Source organism: Lytechinus pictus, chromosome 3 (genome assembly GCF_037042905.1).
Source record: "Lytechinus pictus isolate F3 Inbred chromosome 3, Lp3.0, whole genome shotgun sequence".
Lineage (NCBI taxonomy): Eukaryota > Metazoa > Echinodermata > Echinoidea > Temnopleuroida > Toxopneustidae > Lytechinus > Lytechinus pictus.
The window spans coordinates 4,369,130-4,390,022 of record NC_087247.1 but is presented as its reverse complement, the minus strand read 5'-3'; the positions used below and the strand labels follow the sequence as shown (position 1 = coordinate 4,390,022).

The 20,893-nt window shown below is 36.3% G+C and overlaps 1 protein-coding gene across 1 annotated transcript in view; it reads left to right on the top strand.

The window, feature by feature from the left end:
* LOC129256016 (prestin-like) overlaps positions 1-20,472 on the top strand; it is a 49,364-nt gene extending 28,892 nt beyond the window's left edge. The window contains exons 6-16 of the mRNA XM_064097907.1: positions 2,267-2,419; positions 3,446-3,528; positions 4,343-4,493; positions 6,256-6,369; positions 7,194-7,271; positions 7,870-7,965; positions 11,935-12,111; positions 12,668-12,889; positions 15,329-15,596; positions 18,024-18,139; positions 18,823-20,472. Of these exons, the coding sequence (XP_063953977.1) occupies positions 2,267-2,419; positions 3,446-3,528; positions 4,343-4,493; positions 6,256-6,369; positions 7,194-7,271; positions 7,870-7,965; positions 11,935-12,111; positions 12,668-12,889; positions 15,329-15,596; positions 18,024-18,139; positions 18,823-18,939 (1,575 nt within the window). The 3' untranslated portion in view covers positions 18,940-20,472. The remainder of the gene's footprint in view (positions 1-2,266; positions 2,420-3,445; positions 3,529-4,342; positions 4,494-6,255; positions 6,370-7,193; positions 7,272-7,869; positions 7,966-11,934; positions 12,112-12,667; positions 12,890-15,328; positions 15,597-18,023; positions 18,140-18,822) is intronic.
* The last annotated feature ends 421 nt before the right edge of the window (positions 20,473-20,893 follow it).

Below are 20,893 nucleotides of genomic sequence, written 5' to 3'. Positions count from 1 at the left end.
GTTGAGATTATTCTTCATGCAATTCCATTCAAACTTTTTTTTTTTCAAGTCATAAACAACTTAAGTTAATCTTAAGAAATACCAATAAATACAACCAACCAAGCAGAAATGATTATCTTCAATTTTGCTCTAAAATAATTATTTAAAATTGTAATTCAAATATTGTAAAAGGAAGAAATCTACACATGTTTACAATATACTGGTAGTAAAAGAAACGCAAAGAAAACTTTAATTTGAGAACAGTAGGTTCCCCAATGTGTGCCTGAGCAGTTGTACATGTACATGTACCTCACCTGTCAACTGTTTAACTATTATCTTAACCATAGGACGTGAGCAGTGAGGTACCTGTCTTATAAATAGAGACATTCTTCATCAAGTTGTCATTTGTGCACATGCCTTTGTTATTGTGTATTATTAACCGTATCAGACATCTGAGCAGGGCAACTTTGAAACATTGTTGCCTGCTTAAGACTGGGATCAAATGGCTGGTCAATAAAATTCCAATTGTTTATCCACGGGCCCAATTTATTGCCCGCTCAGGAAAGTCAATGAGAAAATGCGTGGAAATGTAGCGGGCAATAAAAGGCAGCGCTAATATCCGGGTATTCTACGCGTTTTTGCATGCGTCCTTGAACCGCGCAGTGCTATACGTCATAATGGTAATCAAGTTAAGACAACGCTGGATACTGCGTCCCTAGGCCAGGGACGCGTCATTTCAATTACGTCACAATGGTAAAGTTCAGAGGCCCAGTCTGCTCAACATGATAAACTAGATTCTCATTCTAAAAATTTAAAATATCTAAATTTTAACGATTTTCGCTCTAGATGTCTGATTTGGTTAATAATAGCAATATTGACTGGCCTGGGGGCGAAAGGACATATATCGCTCTCGCTAAATTGATATCACCCTTGTCTACGACTCGGGCGATATAAATCTAGTTCGGGCGATATATGTCGTATCGCCCCGAGGCCAGTCAATATTGCTTTAATATTAAGATTTAAAGGTAAAGTCCTCCTCTACCAAAAGGTGATATTTATTGAAGGAAATTAAGCAAGATAATACATGTAGTTAAGTGCTGATTGAATGCTTTCGACTACAATATTTTGCACATACATGTACTTTTGTTATTGTATTATACATGTAGTGTTGCTGCCTTACAAAAGATTGAAAGGTAAATGTCTCCTCGGCATAAACGTGATGTTTTTAGGAGCAGAAAACCATGATAAATAGTTGAATTGGGGATAAAATGTTTTCACAATATTATAGAATTACGAGGATTTTTTAAATATTTATTTTAAGATTTAAATATTTTTTAAAGAGGAAATATAGAATTTCCTGATATTTGATAGTGCATGGGAGACAAGCTTGTGTCATCCATGTATATCACATATTTAATAGTATGATTTACTTCATTATCATAATCAAAAAGAAAATATTTCCCCCTAATCTGCAAAAGATTTCACCAATCATTTGTTTCGTATTTTTGTAAGTACTGCAAATCAAGTTGATTTTCGTGGAATATTGTCCCCTAGAGGAACCTTCGATGGTAATGATAGTTCCTTGTCACGTGTTCTGTCAGTTGTACCTACATACACTGTACATGTTAATTTCCATCAACAGTTAATTGTTCATGGGGTACGATGGAATTCCCTTAGTATACGGATTATATCTTGTTTATTGGCAATGCTTCAAATGAGTAAATATGGGAGGGGTAGCAGTTCTTAGTAGTAAAGGGAAAAAAAGTTGATGGGTTTTTCCCAATTACGTCTTCGTTTTGTTGCCAGCCATAGTTTAAAGGTTTTGATATGTCAGATTGTCTTGTAAATGAAGCCATTTCACAAGGAAGGGATAGGTATATTTATGTGAAATATCACTCCAATTTATTGGGTTGGTATTGTATTAATGTATGAATAACTAAACAATCATACATGAAGCTGTGCGGAAATTCATTGATGCCAAAGACTTTGAAACCAGTTAGTGATCCAAATTTTCTTATCTTTATGAAACCTTTTACATGATATCAAATTTCTAATCTTTAATCAGTGGTTGATTTATAGTTTCAAATCTAATATCATTTAAGAAATATTAAGCTGTAATTTTTTGGGTATTTCTTTATTTCATTGTATTGTGCTGGTGACCAGTAGCATCCAGCGAGCACCAGTCGACCAACTTGCCAGACCCAGGCCTAATTATTATCATTATTGAATTTATTCAACCCACTTCACTCTTTACTTCATTTTTTCAAATTTTCTTATTGATCCACAGACATATCGTGATTTCTTCCTCAACATACACCTAACTAATGTTGCCGCAATGATTAACAGTACACTGGGGATTCTATTCTTGGTGATAGTCAAAGAATTGCAAGATAAATTCAAAGACAAGATCAAATTTCCTCTTCCAATCGAGTTAGCAGTAGTAAGTATGATTGCCATTTAAAAAAAATCTCTGTGTATTGGATTATTACTATTCAGAATTTTCCCCTCATATTGAGATTTCATTTTTAGATGTCAGATTTGGAATCCATGACACCCTCTAACAACGTTAAATGGGTAATTTCAATCTTGGTGTCAGCATTAGCACAGCACCAAACTAAAAAACGGACTGATAGTAGGACGAATCTCACTTGATATCAAACCATCAATAATGCAATATGGCCCGTTTTTGTAAACTCAGATTAGGTGTGGGATCTATGCTTCCAACACCAACACTGAATGAAAATTTAACCATTGTGTTTCATTGCTCGTAAGATGTGATGATCATGAAATGTGTCAATGGCAGATATCTTATATGATGTAAAAGAGTGATGATATATATATATAATTGTTACCTTTGACTTTTTAGAGTCAGACATCATTCTTTAAATTGTTCTCAACCTCTTAACAAATAAATATTTTGAAAGCGTATATTGCTATGTGAATGCAAAAGTGAAATCAGTGTAGCCTAATGTCCATAACAGATGCAGGTGTGTTTTTCTTACACCAGGGCCCAGTCATATAAAGAGTTGCTATAGGTTTAAATCAAACTCAAATTATGATTGGTCTTAAATTCCTATCTCTTAACTACACAGTTTTTAATCAGTCGCAATTTGGGTTTGATATTAATCTATTGCAACTACATGTACATGTATTTGTAAGATAGGGCCCAGGGGTCTGTATCACAAAGAGATACTATTTGCACTTGATTGTAATTGATTGATATATCATTGCCTTTACAGTTACAACCAGTGGTACGATCGATTGCATCATAAAAATGTTGAAGTGTCTTAAGCACTTATGATTCTATTGGTTACAGTATGTTGTATGGAATTTCCATCAACAACAACAAAGATATTCTCTTGTACCAGTCACTTTAAATAAATTTGTTGTTTTATCTATTTCTTTCTGTGCAAACCTAAACAATTATATTTATTTTTGGATGTAAATATTTCCTTTTTTACTTCAGATTATAGCATCGACGACTGCTGCATATGCTGGAGATTTAAGTAATAGGTATGGGATGCCTATAGTTGGTGAAATATCTACCACGTAAGTACAGTGAATTTTTTCTTCATATTTTACTATGACCAATACGTAGAACCTATTATTCATTAGGCCAAGTCTACCTAACAACAAATTGATTTGAATGAAAAGAGAGAATCAAGCCAGTGTCACTCTGAAAATGTTATATCAAGTAAGAAAGTTGCTGCATAGTAACATATTGCTTATGTGGTAACATGCAAATGGGCAATTCTATAAAATAATCAACCTTTTTGTACATCCGACCCCCATTTTTCTCAAGTTTTACTTCACTTCATAAACTGTCCAAACCATGGTCCTTTGAGAGCATTACAGACTGTCAAAAGAACGTCGGATGTACATATTTGATGGAATTGCCCAAATGCATGTAGATTTTAGACATCATGATGAAAAGAATTGAAGAACTAATCCTGGGAATCACTACACAGAATTGTTATTTAGATTAATTTAAAATAAAGATACATGTACTACCAACTGGCAAAATACTAAAATAAAGCATTTAATTTAGATGAATTATATCTAAACATGTATGCAGTCTGTTGTAAGACCATTTTCTTGTACATATTTTCTATTATAATGAAAATACCTTTTCGCACATTTAGTAACTCTAAATTCCTGCATAATCTTCCCTACAGATATTTATAAAATTTTCATTTGGTTTCTTTGTAGTATGGTGATAAGATACATATATTTATATGTCCTACTTATCTGATCAGTGATCTTAAAAATTATGTTAATTTCAAATACCTGTATTTGAATTTGAATTCAAAGTCTTCATACTTACTTATTTTTACAATTCTTATCTTATTTCATATATATTCAGGTCGTTACCAGCGCCTATAATGCCTCCATTCAGGTATACAAGTATAATCATCAGTGATGCTTTTGTAATCGCCATAGTGGCTTTTTCAGTTTCTGTCTCCCTCTCCGTCATCTTTGCAAAACGGAACAAATATGACGTGTCTTCAAACCAGGTATGTCTGTAATGATTATTATTAAAGGGATGGTCCGGGCTGAAAATATTTATAGCTTAAGAAATAGAGTAGAATTCACCAAGCAAAATGCTGAAAATTTCATCAAAATCGGATTACAAATAACAAAGTTATTGAAGATTTAAAGTTTAGCAATATTTTGTGAAAACAGTCGTCATGAATATTCATTAGGTGGGCTGATGATGTCACATCTCCACTTGTTCTTTTGTATTTTATTATATGAAATTAAGTTTATTCAAATTTTTTCCTCCAAGAACTAGAAAAATTGGATTGACAACTGATTTAGTGCATTAGATATTTATTGCTGCAACTTATTTCATTATAAGGGAGACATATTATTCACACAAGTATGAAATAATAAAAAAATTATGATTTTATGTAATAACATAAGAAAACGGAAAGTGGGGATGTGACATCATCAGCCCATCTAATGAATATTCATGACGACTGTTTTCACAAAATATTGCTAAACTTTAAACTTCAATAACTTTATTATTTGTTATCCGATTTTGATGAAATTTTCGGCATTTTGCTCAGTGAACTCTAGTCTATGTATTAAGATATAAATATTTTCAGCCCGGACCATCCCTTTAATACTTATAAATGTTGAATTGGATGGCTCTGAATGGGATACCAGAGATATTCCAGGAATTGTAGATGAGTGGAATATTGAACGAAATGAGGGGAATGTATTTGGTGTTCCTTGCAATAAAGCCATCCAATATAAGTATTATTATCTATTGTACAACGCCTACTTAGCTTGTTGTACACGAGCAAATGGGAGGCTGAATGTCAAACATTCGTACCGTTGCACAAAAGACGTACCATCCAAAATGTACCGTCCAAAATGTACCGTTGCACGGCTTTAGGAGGTGACGTCACAATACGATTTAATTCATTGCGCTCGGTAAAAATGAACAATACGCGTATAAGCCAGCTGGCTAAATGCGCAAGGCTGCCCAAGGTCATGTGCGCTTGTGGGATTTTGCTTTCTGCTTTCGGTATTTTTGCTCCCTTTTCATAGATTACTATAGGGATAAACTCTTTGTTTTTTTCATATTTTCGCTAAATTCCGAGGCGTTGTACAACACAAATAGCGAATATTCTTATTCGTGCAATGGTGCGAGATTTCGCATTCGGTGAAAGAAAGAAACGCTCTATTCAACTCGGCTCACGCCTCGTTGAATAGAGCATCTTTCTTTCACCTCATGCGAAATCTCGCACCATCGCACTCATGCCTATTCGCTATTTGTATATTGCCCCCAGAAGTAATGTGATTTAGCAGATGTCTCTTATCAATATGGCCCTATTTCCATAAAATTATTTGATCAAAGAAATGCGACTTGCATGGAGCCCTTTATGATGTCATGTAGTATCCCTGCACAGTGCACTGCAATGCTAAAAGCCCACGTTGTGTATTTCATGCATTTGCATAGGTATGCTCTTGAGACCATATGAAAAGCAAGAGAATTTAGATCATATAATAGATGAATGAAACCATGTATCATTTGTTTTATACAACTACTGTTCTATATCCTGTCGATTGAAAAAAGAGAAAGCATCGAAAATATAAGTTGATGTCCCACAAATTCTTTTCCAAATGCTAACTACTTTACAGTTGGCCTACCCGGGTGATATATTTTGCTGTGTATATAAAAGCAGGTGTTTGCTTTTCCTCTTGCAATGTGCCCTTATTGCAATATGACATTACGTTTATGCACTGATACTCTTTCTTTTCCTCCAGGAGCTGCTTGGGTATGGATCCAGCAACGTACTCTCCTCGTTCTTCCTGTGTTATCCATGCTCTGGCTCCCTCTCCAGGTCGCTCCTGCAGGATCTAGGTGGAGGAAAAACCCAGGTAATTATACTCCTTCATGTTGGACCTGAAATCTGAAAAGGATTTGGGGGTGTCAATAATACCCCTGTTTCTGATATTGCAAGGCATTATTCTGAAATGCCCAGTGATGACAACACAGAATTCATTTCTTTTCTTCTTTTTTAAAAGTCTTTTGAGACCAAATTTGCAACCTATATACTTTATAGCTTTACAATGCCACTTGATTTTGTTGGAAGACAAGTCATTCTAAAATAGCTAATTAATATAAAATTTGTGTACAAATTCAATGGAAGTTGGAATTCATTATTGGTAACAAGTCATTAATGAAGCTTCCAAAACAACAGTGATGATGATTGTGATGATGATGGTAATTGTGATGATGGTAATTGTGATGATTATGATGGTAATGATGATGATGATGGTAATTTTGATGATGATGATGACGATGATAATGATGATGATGGTGATGATGATGATGACAATGACAATGATGATGATGGTGATGATGAAGGTAATGATGATGATGATGATGGTGATGATAAAATGTTGATGATGATGATGACAATGACAATGATGATGATGATGATGATGATGGGGATGATGATATGATGATATGATGATGATGGTGATGATGATGATGATGATGATGATGATGGTACTTATGATGATGATAACAAAGATGATGTCAATGTTAGTGATAGTAATGACATTCCCTATCATGGCAAGGTCATACTTGAATCATCTTTACATAGCAATGCTTGTACCTGTCCAAAATGAGGAAGAGAGAACAAAAACCTGTACAAGAAATCACCCTTATTTTGGTACATTTCTATTCATTTCTACAGATTGCTGGGATAGTTTCAACCATCCCTATTCTACTGGTGTTATTTCTTCTCACCCAATTCTTCCAGTCACTTCCTGTGGTAAGTTAATCCTTGTATAGCTTTAATATATCATCTTGCAAAGTAAAATGAAACAAGAAATGACAATTTCACCTTGCCACCGTCTTTTTTTTCTACACATCTTTTTTAAGGAAATCAATGATAAGAATACATTTGATCTCTATTTTTTCTTTATTATGTATTTTTTTCTTGAATTAAAATGGCAGGTAGTTACCTTGATATAAAATTGTCCATCTATCTATGTGTATTTTCAATCTAAGATGAGTGTATAGTGCTTTGAAATTACGGCCTTTGGTAAAATTGTATTCAGTTAGTCATCAGCAAATGAGCTCAAAATCATTTAAAACTCTTTCAGATTTAATGATTGTTTTGAACTCCTCTCAATTAAAAAAAAAATTGTTGGACTTGCTGGAATATGGGAGTGCAAGAAGCAGAGACAGTACATTTCATCAGTCCTTTCTTCATGATGCTGTCTGTAGAGTAAAAAAATAACAGAGATTTATTAGTCTGTAGATACGGCAAACATGTAGGTCGAAAAATGTCCCTCTTTGTTTCATTGTATTATCTGGTTCATGCCTTGTGAGATTTACGATGCATTGTTCTCTCTGTTTTGTTGCAGGGGTGCTTGGCAGCCATTGTCGTTGTTGCTTTAAGGGGAATGTTTAGACAGTTTAAAGACATCAGAGATTTATGGCAGTTCTCCAGGATGGACTGTGTAAGTAACCATGTACATTTCTTGTATATTTTGGTCATATTTTGGTTATTACCCACTTGGTCCAATGCCATTTGGTCTAATTCTTAGATCATTTGCGCAGTTCAAGGTATCCTCTGCTTTTACAGATTCCATCCTTCCAAACAAAAGTAACGCTAGGTGATCGGACATTTGCTTGTGTAGCCCCCCCCCCCCCCCCCAAGCTCTGGAATAGCTTACCCCTAGAAGTTAGGAAAGCACCATCTGTAAAAAACTTTAAATCAAAGCTCAAAACAATAATTGATAACAAGCATTTTAGGAGTTCCCTAAAGCGCAGTAGATATATACTTTATGGAATAGTCTCTGCACTCTATAAATTTATATATTATTATCATACTTCTATGGCTTAATATATCAGGGATCCATAACATTAAGCTTATAGATTGATAGTAGAGCTGAGTTTTATGATTCAGTACATTCATCGTAATGAGCTACAATCATATGATCAAAATGAATGATCAATCTCAAAGTTTTGTGTTACAGGCCTCTGGGCCCCGTTGCATAAAAGTTACTATTAAAGAGAAATTCCAGTATTTGCAGTAAACACTGATTTCATGAGAAAGTCTGTAAAACAAGGCTTAATTGTCAGTATATCATCGAGGATCTAGATCTGGTACAGTTACATAAACTGAACTTTGTGAAATCTTGAAATCTACGCTGAAAAATGTTCACACTGAAGATCACCAACACAGATAGGCACACGTGGGACAGTGTATTATTATTGCTAAAATAAAGACCCGACGGAAGTGACCGAATCCGCGCTTATTTTGCTTATTTCTCAGCAATCACACAATTTCTTCCAGAATCCTTTGGCACATATTTTTTATTCATACAAACAGACACTTAGGTGGTCATTATATTAGATTCTGTAAAAAGTCATTTTTAGATCGTTACCAAAACTGGAATTTACCTTTAACTTTGCTATCCAATGGTAACACTGATCATCAGCCAATCAAAATAAAAGATTCCATGAAGTTACCATTGGATGGCAAAGTTACCATAGTAGTAACTGTTATGCAACATAGCCCTGATGTATTTTTAGATTAGTCTTGCTGCCTGTTGTTATAATTAGCTGTTGGTCTGATAATTTCCTAGATTAATTTGCGTCACACTGGCAAACCCATTTAGTTTCAATTGCCTTTAATACTGGTTGTTTGATCCAATCACCATTTGGTCTAATACTTGTTGGTGTAATCTCCAAGTCATGTAACAAAATTTTTGAAAGAATCCATTTGTCTGCTAATATTTTGTTTGTTTTATAGAGTTATCATAATTTGGTCCAATTTTTCATCCCTGTATTTGTTTGTGTGTGTTTGTGTATTAATTTGATTGTTTCCATCTGGGGACTGACCTTTGACATCTTCATATGATAAACATGCTTTGGTAAACTAGCTCATGTCTATCCATGTTATTTTCATCGCTATAGATTACTGCCAATTTGAGGAATAAAAACAGATTATTTTCTTACGAAAGATTTGTGATTAAAAAAAACACATAGAATTCCGAGGGGGGATCGACTTCACCTTTGTTCTAATTGTTGTCACCTTTTAGGGGAAATTTATGGACATTGTTTTGAGAGATAAATTCAAGTCGCATAATAACTCCACGGTGGTCCATAGAGGGTTTCAAATATCATTGCTTGAATAACAGGAGGTTGTATCTTACAAAGGAAAACTTTCCAGGGGGCTGTTTCATAAAGATGTTCATAAAGTACACATGATTTTAAGCTCGACTAGCAACCCACTGTACTATGATACTTCAAGTTTATCCTGTTTCAATATAATGGGTCGGAACTTTCTATAATTCTAATCAAATCTTGAATAAAAAAGCACTTTGCATTCAATTGCTGTTGCAAAGAGAATCTGATTTAAATAATTGGATTTTAACGTTACCTGACTTTAATACAAATTATTAGGAATTTCAATTGGCAAAAGGAAGGGTCGCCATCAAAGGTCAAGTCCACCCCAGAAAAATGTTGATTTGAATAAATAGAGAAAAATCAAACTAGCAGAACGCTGAAAATTTCATCAAAATCGGATGTAGAATAAAAAAGTTATGGCATTTTAAAGTTTCCCTTATTTTTCACAAAACAGTGATATGCACAACTAGGTGAGTCAGTCGATGATGTCCATCACTCACTATTTCTTTTGTTTTTTATTGTTTGAACTATACAATATTTCATTTTTTACAGATTTGACAATAAGGACCAACTTGACTGAACCATATAGTATTAAACAATGCTAATTCCACATGTTCAGGGAGGAATTAATCGTTGTATCACTGGACAATGAGGGGAAAATCAGAATATTTCATATATTAAAATACAAAAGAAATAGTGAGTGGATGACGTCATCAGTCTCCTTATTTGCATACCGACCAGGATGTGCATATTACTGTTTTGTGAAATTAAGCGAAACTTTAAAATGTCATAACTTTCTTTAACATCCGATTTTGATGAAATTTTCAGTGTTATACTTGTTGGATTTTTCTCTTTTTATTCAAATCACATTTTTTTTGGGGTGGACTTGTCCTTTAAGCATGACTGGTGAAGGCGACCCTTCCTTTTGCCAATTGAAATTCCTAATAATTTGTATTAAAGTCAGGTAACGTTAAAATCCAATTATTTAAATCAGATTCTCTTTGTCAACAGCAGTTGAATGCAAAGTGCTTTTTTATTCAAGATTTGATACATACCACCCAAGCTTTGTATTCAAAAGCTTGTTAACAATAGGAATTTAATAAAAAAGAATATCTGATTTTAACATTTGCTGAAGCGAATTCAAATCTTAATGAATTGCAGTAGCAGAATGAAGAGTCTCCATTTATGTATGAAGGGTGTAATTTGCAAACTGCTAATGAAATACCAACCAGGGGCCCGTTTCATAAAGGACTTGCAACTGTTGTAACTTTGCCATTATGGCAACTACCATGGAAACCACGATTATGATTGGCTGCTGAGCCCTGTTACCATGGTAGTTGCCATTATGGCAAAGTTACAACAGTTGCTGGTCCTTTATGAAATCGGCCCCTGGAGAGTGTAAAATCATGGATGTCATAAAACTTTTATTGCATGAAAATGCCTTGCATTTGGAATTGTGTCATGGCTTTATTATTTATTATTGTTATTGAGAGCTATGATTGGGACCAGACATTGTATGAAAGATTAATGACTTATTAAATAATTTTCCCCCAAAATAATTTTACCCTGTTTATTTGGAATGAAGTTTATCAACACGCTTGGCATTATACTTATACAGGTCTTAATAAACAGGTATCATTCACATATTGTTATTAAACTGGAATTAGTAATGTTTGATTATGTGCAGATTTGAAAAAATGAATACATGTACATCAACCAAGTCTTTAAATACTGTGTGATAACACGTAGTAATTCATCTAGGATCCCTTAAATCCTGGACTTTGGCCAAAAGTGACTTCCTTCTGTGCCTACATGATACCAGTTGTATATGTTCATCATTGAACTTTTAATCTTATTTTTGGCTCAGTCTGTGGCCTGTATTTGGCAAAGTGATAATGCCTGTCAGATTTTTATTTCCTAAAAGTGTCTTACCCCAAAAGCAAAATGAACACTTGTTCTTGATCCAATAGTCATCAGCACCTATTCTATTTTCAAATTCACTCTTTGTGCCCCATCTATTTTGACGTCTTTGATCCATCACTGTAAACCGATATGTAAACAACAACTCCACCTGGCTTCTGCTTCCTATGAAAAATATGTAACGCTCTCAAATTATCAAGGTTCATTAAGTGAAATAAAATGGGGGTCAGGCAAACAGAAACGTTAATTAAAAAAAAAAATAGAAGCACACTTCATGCAAACTATAGAATCATCAACAACCTTGAATATATGAACGAAATGACATCATGTTCACCTTTCGGTCTCTTTGAAATTCATTTTCTTTGAAATTACAGATGTTATGGCTAGTGACCTGCCTAGCAGTCATCCTCTTGGGGGTTGATATCGGTCTAGGCGTTGGTGTAGCGGTGGCCATCTTCTCCGTCATTCTACGAACGCAGAGACCGAAATGCGGCATCATGGGTCACATTCCCAACACCGATATCTACCGTGACCTCAGCTACTATCAAGCGGTATGTGTGCCCTTCACAGCTTCAGTAGCCAGGGCCCTGTTGCATAAAACTTGTTATTGATTGCAGACCATTGGCTATTGTTGTAAGCTACTGAAATCATCCCATTTAATTGGTCGAGAGCAGATTGATATCAGAATTTTAGCACATACCTATTTAATGAAATTAGATCCAGGATTCTTGGTTGTTATCAAGGCAAATCAGTCTGCATTTAACTTCGGAGAAATTTATTCATGTTTGGTGTTTATGCAAATCAATTATAATCATAGAGTATTTTTGGTGACCTACAAAATATAATGATGATAGAAATAGAAACATTTTTCAAGAGAAATACATGATAAATTACCTAATTGGGATTGAATATGGTTGAAAGTAAAGATTGATAAGATGAACTTTTAATTTCATTTTTGAACAATGCTTGGAAAAAATATGTATTTAAACAAAAATATATATCATTCTTTAGAGAGTTCGGGAAGTAAGCTCTTAATTTTATTGTTTCTCAGAAAGAAATAGAGCTATGAAGTTAAGAGTGCTAACAATATGCCCTGCTTTCTGATAGGCTGAGGAGCTTCCTGGTCTGAAGATCTTTCGTGTGAATGCCCCTATCTACTTCGCCAACGCTGAATATATTAAGATGAGCATGTATTCAATAACTGGTGTCAATCCACTCAAGATCCTGCAAGAGAGAGAAAAGAAAGAAAAGGGGCTTGCAAAGGCTCAGGCCAAGTACAAGAAGACCAACGGTGTGGAAGAGATCCAGAATGGAGAAATTGCAATAGAGGTGAGTCCTAAGTGTTTGTTGAGGGTGGAAGATATTGCCTGGTGTGGAGGAATGATTGATGATAGTTCACAGTGTGACTTCAGGAGGTGTTTAGGTATGTTCCTTTAGTGGAACTCTGACACCCAAGGCTCAGGTCAAGTGCAAGAAGACGAATGGTGTGGAAGAGATCCAGAATGGAGAAATTGCAATAGAGGTTAGTCCTAGATGATAGTTCTTGCGTTGTGTGCAGGAATGACTGATGTTGGTTCACAATGTGACTCAAGGAGGTGTTTAGGTATGTTCCTTTAGTCGAACTCTGTAACCAAAGCTCGGGTCAAGTGCAGGAAGACGAACGGTGTGGAAGAGATCCAGAATGGAGAAATTGCGATAGAGGTGAGTCCTAGGTGTTTGTTGAGGGTGGAAGATATTGCCTGGTGTGGAGGAATGATTGATGATAGTTCACAGTGTGACTCAAGGAGGTGTTTAGGTATGTTCCTTTAGTGGAACTCTGACACCCAAGGCTCAGGTCAAGTGCAAGAAGACGAACGGTGTGGAAGAGATCCAGAATGGAGAAATTGCAATAGAGGTTAGTCCTAGATGATAGTTCTTGCGTTGTGTGCAGGAATGACTGATGTTGGTTCACAATGTGACTCAAGGAGGTGTTTAGGTATGTTCCTTTAGTCGAACTCTGTAACCAAAGCTCGGGTCAAGTGCAGGAAGACGAACGGTGTGGAAGAGATCCAGAATGGAGAAATTGCGATAGAGGTGAGTCCTAGGTGTTTGTTGAGGGTGGAAGATATTGCCTGGTGTGGAGGAATGATTGATGATAGTTCACAGTGTGACTCAAGGAGGTGTTTAGGTATGTTCCTTTAGTGGAACTCTGACACCCAAGGCTCAGGTCAAGTGCAAGAAGACGAACGGTGTGGAAGAGATCCAGAATGGAGAAATTGCAATAGAGGTGAGTCCTAGATGATAGTTCTTGCGTTGTGTGCAGGAATGACTGATGTTGGTTCACAATGTGACTCAAGGAGGTTTTAAGGTATGTTTCTTTGGTCGAACTACGACACCAAAGGCTCAGGTCAAGTGCAAGAAGACGAACGGTGTGGAAGAGATCCAGAATAGAGAAATTGCAATAGAGGTTAGTCCTAGATGATAGTTCTTGCGTTGTGTGCAGGAATGACTGATGTTGGTTCACAATGTGACTCAAGGAGGTGTTTAGGTATGTTCCTTTAGTCGAACTCTGTAACCAAAGCTCGGGTCAAGTGCAGGAAGACGAACGGTGTGGAAGAGATCCAGAATGGAGAAATTGCGATAGAGGTGAGTCCTAGGTGTTTGTTGAGGGTGGAAGATATTGCCTGGTGTGGAGGAATGATTGATGATAGTTCACAGTGTGACTCAAGGAGGTGTTTAGGTATGTTCCTTTAGTGGAACTCTGACACCCAAGGCTCAGGTCAAGTGCAAGAAGACGAACGGTGTGGAAGAGATCCAGAATGGAGAAATTGCAATAGAGGTGAGTCCTAGATGATAGTTCTTGCGTTGTGTGCAGGAATGACTGATGTTGGTTCACAATGTGACTCAAGGAGGTTTTAAGGTATGTTTCTTTGGTCGAACTACGACACCAAAGGCTCAGGTCAAGTGCAAGAAGACGAACGGTGTGGAAGAGATCCAGAATAGAGAAATTGCAATAGAGGTGAGTCCTAGGTGTTTGTTAGGGTAGAAGTTCTTGCGTTGCGTGTAGGAATGACTGATGTTTGTTCACAATGTGACTGAAGGAGGTGTTCAGGTATGTTTCTTTAGTCGAACGCTGACACCAAAGGCTCAGGTCAAGTGCAAGAAGACGAACCATGTGGAAGAGATCCAGAATGGAGATATTGCGATAGAGGTGAGTCCTAGGTGTTTGTTAGGGCAGAAGTTCTTGTGTTGCGTGTAGGAATGACTGATGTTTGTTCACAATGTGACTCAAGGAGGTTTTAAGGTATGTTTCTTTAGTCGAACTCTGACACCAAAGGCTCAGGTCAAGTGCAAGAAGACGAACCATGTGGAAGAGATCCAGAATGGAGAAATTGCAATAAAGGTGAACCCTAGATGTTTGTTAGGGTGGAAATTTGCATGTTGTGTGCAGGAATGATTGATGATGGTTCACAATGTGACTTCAGTAAGTGTTTAGATATGTTCTTTTAGTCATGCTATAAAACCAAATCTCAGGTCATGAACAAGAACATAAACAGTGTGGAAGAGCTTCACACTGGAGAAATTCCAAAATAGGTGAGTCCTAGTTGATGCTTAAGATGTTGTGGAATGGTCAACATTGTTTGAAGTTCATCTTGTAAAAAACTTGAGGAAGTCTGTTTATTTCAAGTTTTGAGCATTGCCCCGTAAGATGAAATTAACCTGGTTGTGGGATGATTCAATTTCAAGATGTTTACCATGCTTTTGACAAATATGCTCTCATCTCTCTAGTCCCACGAAATGACACCGCCCAACAACCACCCTGGTCAAAACAACGGAAACAACCACGAGATCACGGCGACCAATGCTGAACTCCTTGAAGCAGGTACTTCAAGCAGCCACCAAAGTGTAGAGGAAGTTGATCCCAACCTGGTGAAGACCATCATTCTAGACTTTGGAGCAGTCAGCTTTGTGGATGCTATGGGACTAAGCACCTTGAAAGTTATCGTGGCAGACTACGAGAAGGTGCAGGTCGATATCATCATGGCAAATTGTAGAGGTGAGTGTTGCTTTTCAGAAGTTGATAATGAAATTGGTGCACATGATGAAATTAAAGAGGAACATGATGAACTAGATACTTGAAAGTCAGTTTTATGCCCTTTGAATTATATGAAAGACTTCAGTTTATTTACTGTCTTTTAAGTGAGAAAGTAAAAAAAGGGCCTAAGCTTTCGATCCTAGCAGAATCTTCGTCAGAGGCAAAATGACAAACATATAAAGTGGAACAACCATAATATAGACCACAAACAAGCTACAGCAACACTAGAAACAAGGAGACAAAAGGGGCATTAGTGAGTAGAGAAGACCAATCAGGTTAGTGAAGGGGATGAAAGAAAAGGAGTAGGCAGACACAAAGGGAAGTTAGTGTAAGTAAGGCCAAGAGGGATTAAGATAATGAGGCAGGCAACATCAAACAGGATCTGGAACAAAACAGTGATAGAGGGGTGAATAACTAGAGAATTAGTGAGAGGTGGGTCAAACAGGTTACAAAGAAAGGCATAATAAACTGGTGCATAAGAGTGGGGGAAAAAAAGGAAAAGAATGGGGAACAACTGATAATGTGCAAAAGACATATAAGTATATATGATAAAGCATTAAACAAACTAAGAGAAGAAGGTAAGTGTAAATATGTATCTATAAGTGATATGTATACAAATATATCCAAAAAAGAAATGTATATGAAAAAATTTAAATACACATATGGTGTAACTGATATTGTAATCCGCTTGGTGTGACGGGAAAAAAAACATAGGACTATACAGTAGGAAAAAAAAAAAAAACACCTGTATATGTGAAAAAGAGGAAGCAAATTGCCTAAAAAGGTAAAAGCAAATATAGAAGAGAGGGGGTGTATTATGAAGAAACCATAGTATACATGTAAATAAGCAAATGTGGTAAATCTAAAAGAGGTGAGTGGAGAAAAAAAAAAAATAAATAAATAAATAAATATATATATATATATATATATATATAATAATTATTATATCGCCTGAATAAGGAAGGAAAAATTGGAGCTGAGCTTACTGATTGTGTAATTCTCCTTTTTCTCATATATGATTCAGCACAATAAAGAACATTATTGATATTCTGGAGCAAGGTCAAATCTCCATATTCAGACTAGCAAACTTCTGAAGTGCACTCATCAGATACATGCTTCTGCTATTAACAGACCTGCCAACCAGTACGTTATAGCCGTATTTAGTACGTTTTTGCAACCAAATTACGGCAGTACGTTTTTTCATTAAAAACTACGTTTTTTGTGAAAAATCGTAATTTATTGAGAAAAATCATCTCTCTATGTCTCTATTTCATAAAATGTACACAAATGTGGTTATTTGATCAATGTAATTTCAGGTAACTTGTTTTTTTTTTTCATCTGCGAGAGCAGTGCGCATTTGAGCTTTCATGCAGCTTGAGCGCCGTGATGGGCGAGTGCGCCAAGCATTTTATTATGAAATACACTTTTTTGGGAAAAATGCACAATATTTATCTCACACGGTAAAAATACTTTTTTGTCAAAATACTGATTTTGGGGGATAAGAATACTGAAAATGCAAAATACAACTTGGCAGCTCTGTATTAAGGAATTGATTTATTACAATTCCTTTCCAACTAATCCTTTTTAGTTCTTTAAAAAAAATCATGCAATGACTTGTGCCTTTTGGGTACACTCCAGAAGTGATCAGTGATCTTTTCTGCAAATTACAAGTACTCGACCAAAAAAGTAGTAGGTATGTGCCGCGGGCGAGACAAAAAACGGGGGCCTTGGAGAAGGCTTATTTTAAAAAGGGGGGTCCTCGGAACAGGCTTTGGAACTACAAATGTTTGTGAAAACGGGGGTCCTTGGAACGGTTCGCCTGCGTGTGCATCCCAATGGAACAGGCATACGTGCATGCAGCTAGCCTGGCGGCACGGGCGCCGGGTGCGCTAGCGCAGAGGCGATAGTCGGACAGCGCTCTGCGGCCGCTTTTCACCAAAATTGCGGCTCATCGTAGCAGATCGATGCGACCGGAACGGCGTAACAGAAAATATGCGAAGCTTTGGAGCGGATATCTTTCTTCTTTTTTCTCGATAAGAAGAAAATGCTATGCTTTGGAGCGGCTTTCTTTGTTCTTTTTCTCAATAAGACAAAAATGCTATGCCTTGGAACGGAAATTTGAGTGTAAAAATGGGGGTCCCCTCCGCAACACATACCCACTATGCATTATATACTGAGTGCCCCCCCGGGACGGATGCTCAATGGATATAGAGCGTATGAAACACTTCTGCAAAGAGTACACAACAGATACATAACATTTTCCAAGATTCTATTCCATTTTACATCCTCTCTGCATCCGTAAGTACAGTGAGACCAAGCCTTAATTAAAAGATTTTAAAAAGGTGTTGAACTAATGATAGCCACTTTTCCTTAATCTCTTCTTCACAGGACCCATCAGAGCCTTATTGTTCAAGAGTGGTTTCTTAGATCTCATAGGTCTGGACAAGATCTATGTCACTCTCCATGATGCCGTCCTTCAACACGTAGACAATGAACACGGTTTGGTAAGCACTATGTCATATCTAAAATATATTCAGCTTTATTCATTGATGAGAACTTGCATCTACCGAGGGAGTGTTTCACAAAGCAATTAGTGAATTTCACTGACTGTTATAATCTACTGAAGTCCTGGTATCTGATTGGCGCAGGGCAAAATTGTTTCATGGAATGCGCCCCAGAACATATGTAATAGTTGACATGGACAGATTCAAAATAATGTTGTTTAATTCAAGAGCATAAAGTAGATGGAAAGGACATTAAGATGGTATGACCTGGCAATTTTTTCCTGCAGCAATTTCATTTGTCTTTATTCCTTGAAAGACACGGGTTATAATAGGAGCATTTGAAGGTGTAGGATTAGGGATAGGTTTAGGTCTCAATTCAGTTTTTAACTTTGCTTTTCAAGCAGATTTCCTTTTCAAGTCACTGGATCAAATTTCATGAAATATATATTGTTACCGTCAAGCCATGTTTATTTAGTTTAATTTTTGCAAGGTGTAACTTTTCAACATATGTAGATTTTTTAACAGGTATAATTTTGTAAGGAAGTGATGTTAATCTTTGAACAATATTTCTTTTTTCTGTGGGACACTGTCCATTTGAATCTGCTATGCTGTGTCAGGAGGATGTATTATTTAAATAGACTAGCATTGACCATTCTTTTATTAAATCTCTTTTTTATGTACAGCTGGCAAGTCCAAGGTGTCGCTTGGTTTCCGAACCTGGTGCTGTTGTCAAGTATCATCTTGCTGCCAACGAAGAACCTGAAAGACCACTCTCAGAAACTATTGATACAAATATTTGAAATCCTTCCAAATTACCAGCGATATCTTAATTTTGTTGCAACTTAAGAGAGACTTTCCCTGTGGTCAAATATCATCTTGTTGCCAGCAAGAATATGAAAAGACAGTTTGCAGAATCTGTTGGTGCTGATGTCTATATGTTCCTTCCCAAAAATTTAGTATTGTCATCAATGTAACTTATAGTGTACGTGTATCTTCCAAATGACCAGTATCTTGATATCATCAAAGAACATAAAAGATCTACATGAAGACCACTATCAGAACCAATGATTTCGATATTTGACTACCTGCTTAACAACTAGAGTTGTACCAAGGCAACTTGATGAGGACCTTCCAAAAGTCAAGTTTCATCTTGCTGCCAAGAAATACCAGGAAGGTCACCTTCAGAAACCTTTGACACTGATGTCAGAATAGCTTTCAAAGAGCCAAAGTGATCTGAATGTTGATGCAACTCATAGAGAACTCTTAATGGTGGTCGTATCATATTACTATCAATGAAAATCTGGAAGGGTGCATTTGGAAACTTTTGATGAAAATTGTCAAAATACCCTCAAACACCATAGAAATCTGTATGTGAATGCAACTCACAGATTACTTTGCCATGGACAAGTATCATCTTCATGCTAACAAAGAGCCATGGAGGCAGCTTTCAGAAGCAATTGTCGCTAGGACCAGGGTGATCCTTGCATTGAGGCAACTCGTAAACTTAGAGCACCTTCCCAATGTTCAAGTATCGTCTTGATGTCAGTGCAGGACAGGCGATATCTGTATACCTTCCATGTCAGAAGACCTAAGTGATTTTGATGCAACTCGTAGAGCGCCCTCACCATGTTCAAGTTTCATCTTGATGTCAGCAAAGATTAGGTGACATCTGAATACCTTCCATTCAAAAGGCCCAGGTTATTTTAATGCAACTCGTAGCATGTACTTTCTTATGGTCAAGTATCATCTTCCTATCCATGAAGATCCTGAAATACTGCTCTCAGAAAGCAGTGATGCTAATGTCTGAATACCTTCCAAAAAGTCATGAGTGTTCCCAACAAATTGATGAATGTAACTTTTGAGTATGGATAAATGATTCATTGTCTTGCTGACAATGAAGAGTTGAAAAGACTTGCATTAAGAAGGCATAAGATGCTAATGTTTAGATTATTTCCTGCAGTTGATCTCTGATGATCTTTATGCCAATACAATTTGTAGGGTTCTTACCTACATCTACTGATCCAAAGCTTTTACATGTGAACATGTTCTTCCATTTTTTTTTAAAATATATAAAATCCTTGCAGTTTTGTTGTTAAGCTTGACATGTCCTTTGACAGTGGAAGATTGAAACCTGGGCCCTGTAACACAGCATAGCATCAATCGTAAATTAATTGAAAGTATTTTGATTGGTTAGTGGTCAGTCTTGTGAACGAAATCTGCAAACAAATAACCTTGATTGGTCATTGCATGTTTTTTCCTTATATTTCTTTCATATGATTAACTTGTACAAAGCCAAAGAAGAAAGAACATACTTGAAAATAGGAAGACAGTGGGGGAAAAAATGAAGCGCATATTAAGAACTACCCCCCCCCCCCCATCAAGTCGTGCTAATTGGTATTTTCTGATGACATGAATTGCATTCAGATTTGTACAAAAGCGTGCATTGTAACCATTGATAATGATACATACGTATGTAACTGATACATGTAACAACTGTCTTATATTACTAAAGTAATTGTCTTGTAATTGATACAAGATTTTATGTGCAAGAATTTTTTTGCTGTCAATTGAACAAATGTCCATATTTTGTAATTTCGTTTTGTACACTTAGAATTCTTCCAAACAAGTCACACACTAAATGGTATTTAATTCAAGACCATGATTGTGTCACGAATATAATGCTATGCATGGTGTGATAATGGTCATTGGTTAGATCATGTCCTGATAATGCTGTCTTGCTTTATACCAGGGGGG